Here is a 2,793-nt window from a genome sequence, read left to right as displayed (position 1 = left end):
TCGAATTTGATGCGTGAATATAACCGATGGATGGGTATGGATGGCTAGTGGACCATTTAATGATATTATCGAACTTGATGCGCGTGAATATTAATAACATTATCGAACTTGATGCGAGAGTATAAATAGTGTGGATCGATCAATAGCATTTGAATCCATATTAATCAGGGTAAATATAAATGAGCACAAAGAAGACCTTTCTTAGCCATTGCATATAATTTCAGTTAAATAAAACCTTTCTTAGCTATTACATATAATTTCAGTTAAATAAAACCTTTCTTAGCTATTGCATATAATTTCAGTTAAATAAAATAGATGTGGCCTAATCACATTCATGTTTGTCACACACATAAAAAAATATAACATTAAGTAAAGTTAAAACCTTGGATTAAAAAGAGGGGAAAAAACTAAAAACCATGGGAATAGACAAAAATGATCACTACTCATGGTAAAAATAAAATCTCTACCACCTTAATTCCCTTAATTTATCTAATTAAGTTCCTGAAAAAAAATTAAGAAAACTAAGAGGAAAAAACATTAACAGAAGAAACACGATCACTAATTATGGTAAAAATAAAATCTCTACCAACTTAATTCCCCATAATTTATCTAATCAAATATCTGAAAAATTAAAAAAAAAAAAAAAAACTAAGAGGATAAAACATTAACAGAAGAAACATGAACATTGACACATCCATCTTCATCCATATGAATGACATTGTTGTTGGATCCATCATTGTTGTTCTGATTATTGTTATTGTCGTTTATTGGAGTTGCAATTCCAACCTCAGATTCTGGTTTCTTCCTCAAATTCTTGTTATTGTGCATCCAAACCTTGAAAACCCCTCTTGAAACACCAATGTCATTGCAGAATTTCTGAACCGCTCCATCATCACCCTTTTGCATTCTCCAACCCAGTTTCTCAGAAAATCCATACATCTTGTCTTTCTGCTCCTTGCTGAATTTTGTCCTGTACCTCTTTCTCGCACCGCTCGAGTTGTTGCTGTTGTTGTTGCTGTTCGGGTTCTCGAGCTTAATCACGGAAGAAGAAAAATTGAGATTTCTCTGATGGGGTTGATTTTGGTGTTGATGTTGATCATGATCAGATTGTGGTGGTGTTGAGTAAGCATTTCCAAGTGCTAGCAGCATGTGAGGTGCTGAAGAGTGTTGATGATGATAAGGTGGTAAATGTGAGAGTGGTGGTGGAGAGGATGGGCTTGAAGTTGGGCTTGGGCTTGAGGTTGGGCTTGTGCTTTGACTTGGGCTTGTGCTTTGACTAATCGGGCCACGGTGTGGGAGTTGTAATGGCGGTGGTGGTTGTGGTGGTGGAACGGTTGTTGATGGGGGAGTGTAGATGCAGTTAAGAAAAGTGGCGTTGGTGGCGGGGTTGGCGGTGGTGTTGGTTGTGGCGGTGGTGATGTTGGTGGTGTTTGTGGTGGTGATGAGGTGTTGTTCTTGAGGTTCACGGCGGTGGAAGTTCCGGTGACAACCACAAGCAGCACATTTGAGGGATCTAGGGTCGTTTGGATTAACGGTTGATGAAGGCATGAATTCTCCACATCCGTCAAGTGCATGTCCACCTAGGGACGCAGCATGGTTTTTGAGACATTCTTTGTAAGAAACAAACATGGGTGATGTTGGTGGTTGTTGTAACGGTGGTGGAGTGGTGGTGGTGATGGTGGTAAGGTGGCGTTTGTGTGTGCCGTTGGTAAAAGGTGAGGACTTTAAGGTTGTTGGTGTTATGTTGTTATTGTTGTTGTTGGGTTGTGGTGGAATCGATGGTGGTGTTTGAGAATCAACATCTATGTTTCTTGAGGTCATGTCCATGTTTTCTAGAGAGAGAAAGAGAGGGAGATTAGGGTTTTGTTGTTGATGTTGTAGGGTTGAAAGGGGAAATGAAACAAAATGGAAAAAAACAAAGGAAAGGGATAATGGTGTTGTTTGGAAGAAAGAAAGTGATGAGATGATTATGCAAGAGTGATGATGATGGTTATAATGAGAAGTGATGACAAAATCTGAGGTTTAAATGGGGTTATCAACACAAGAGATATAGAGGGTTACAGCAATACACTAATCATATCACAAAACAAACAAATCCAAAAACATTTATAATTAATTAATATTTTAATACATATTCTATATATAATTAAGTAAAAAAGGAATTTTAAGGTTTTGGTTTATCTTTTTCTTTTAATTTTTTATTTTTAATTTAATTTTAATTCTATTTTTAATTTGATCTTATCCTGTTTTAAATGTATGTTAATCTTTAAATAATTACTTTTTGCTGTCATATATTTTAAATTTAATAATAATAAATTAAATCAGATCTAAATTAATCTTTATTTAATTTTAATATAGTTTTAGTTAAAGTGCAATAAATTTTGGTAAACAAAAATAAAGATGAATACTTTTAATAATTCAACAATTATAGTTAATTAGCTGTATAAAAAAACTTTACATATATATATATATATATATATATATATATATATATATATATATATATATATATATATATATATATATATATATATATATATATAAATATATATATATATATATATATATATAATTCTGAATTTTATATTTTGTGAATACTTTGATATTTGTTTAAATTTAGTTGAGTAGATATTTATCATCCAATTGAATAATATTATTCAAAAATACATCATTTTTAATATTATTTTATTTCAAAATAAATTAAACTTTTGATCGATTTTCATTAAAAATATTGATAGTCAATTGAATTTTATGGATACTAAAAAATTTCATTTTATTTTTTAAAATAAAAAT

The 2,793-nt window shown here is 32.0% G+C and overlaps 1 protein-coding gene across 1 annotated transcript; it reads right to left on the bottom strand.

Moving 5' to 3' along the window:
* Window positions 1-537: 537 nt before the first annotated feature.
* LOC131617103 (zinc-finger homeodomain protein 11-like) lies at window positions 538-2,021 on the bottom strand. Its single transcript, XM_058888482.1, has one exon. The coding sequence runs from the start codon at window positions 1,825-1,827 to the stop codon at window positions 649-651; it is 1,179 nt and encodes a 392-aa protein (XP_058744465.1). The 5' UTR covers window positions 1,828-2,021; the 3' UTR covers window positions 538-648.
* Window positions 2,022-2,793: the final 772 nt, after the last annotated feature.

The sequence above is a fragment of the Vicia villosa genome, linkage group LG7 (genome assembly GCF_029867415.1).
Source record: "Vicia villosa cultivar HV-30 ecotype Madison, WI linkage group LG7, Vvil1.0, whole genome shotgun sequence".
Classification (NCBI taxonomy): domain Eukaryota; kingdom Viridiplantae; phylum Streptophyta; class Magnoliopsida; order Fabales; family Fabaceae; genus Vicia; species Vicia villosa.
Note: the sequence above shows the minus strand (reverse complement) of the source record. Positions and strands in the feature narration are given on the sequence as shown.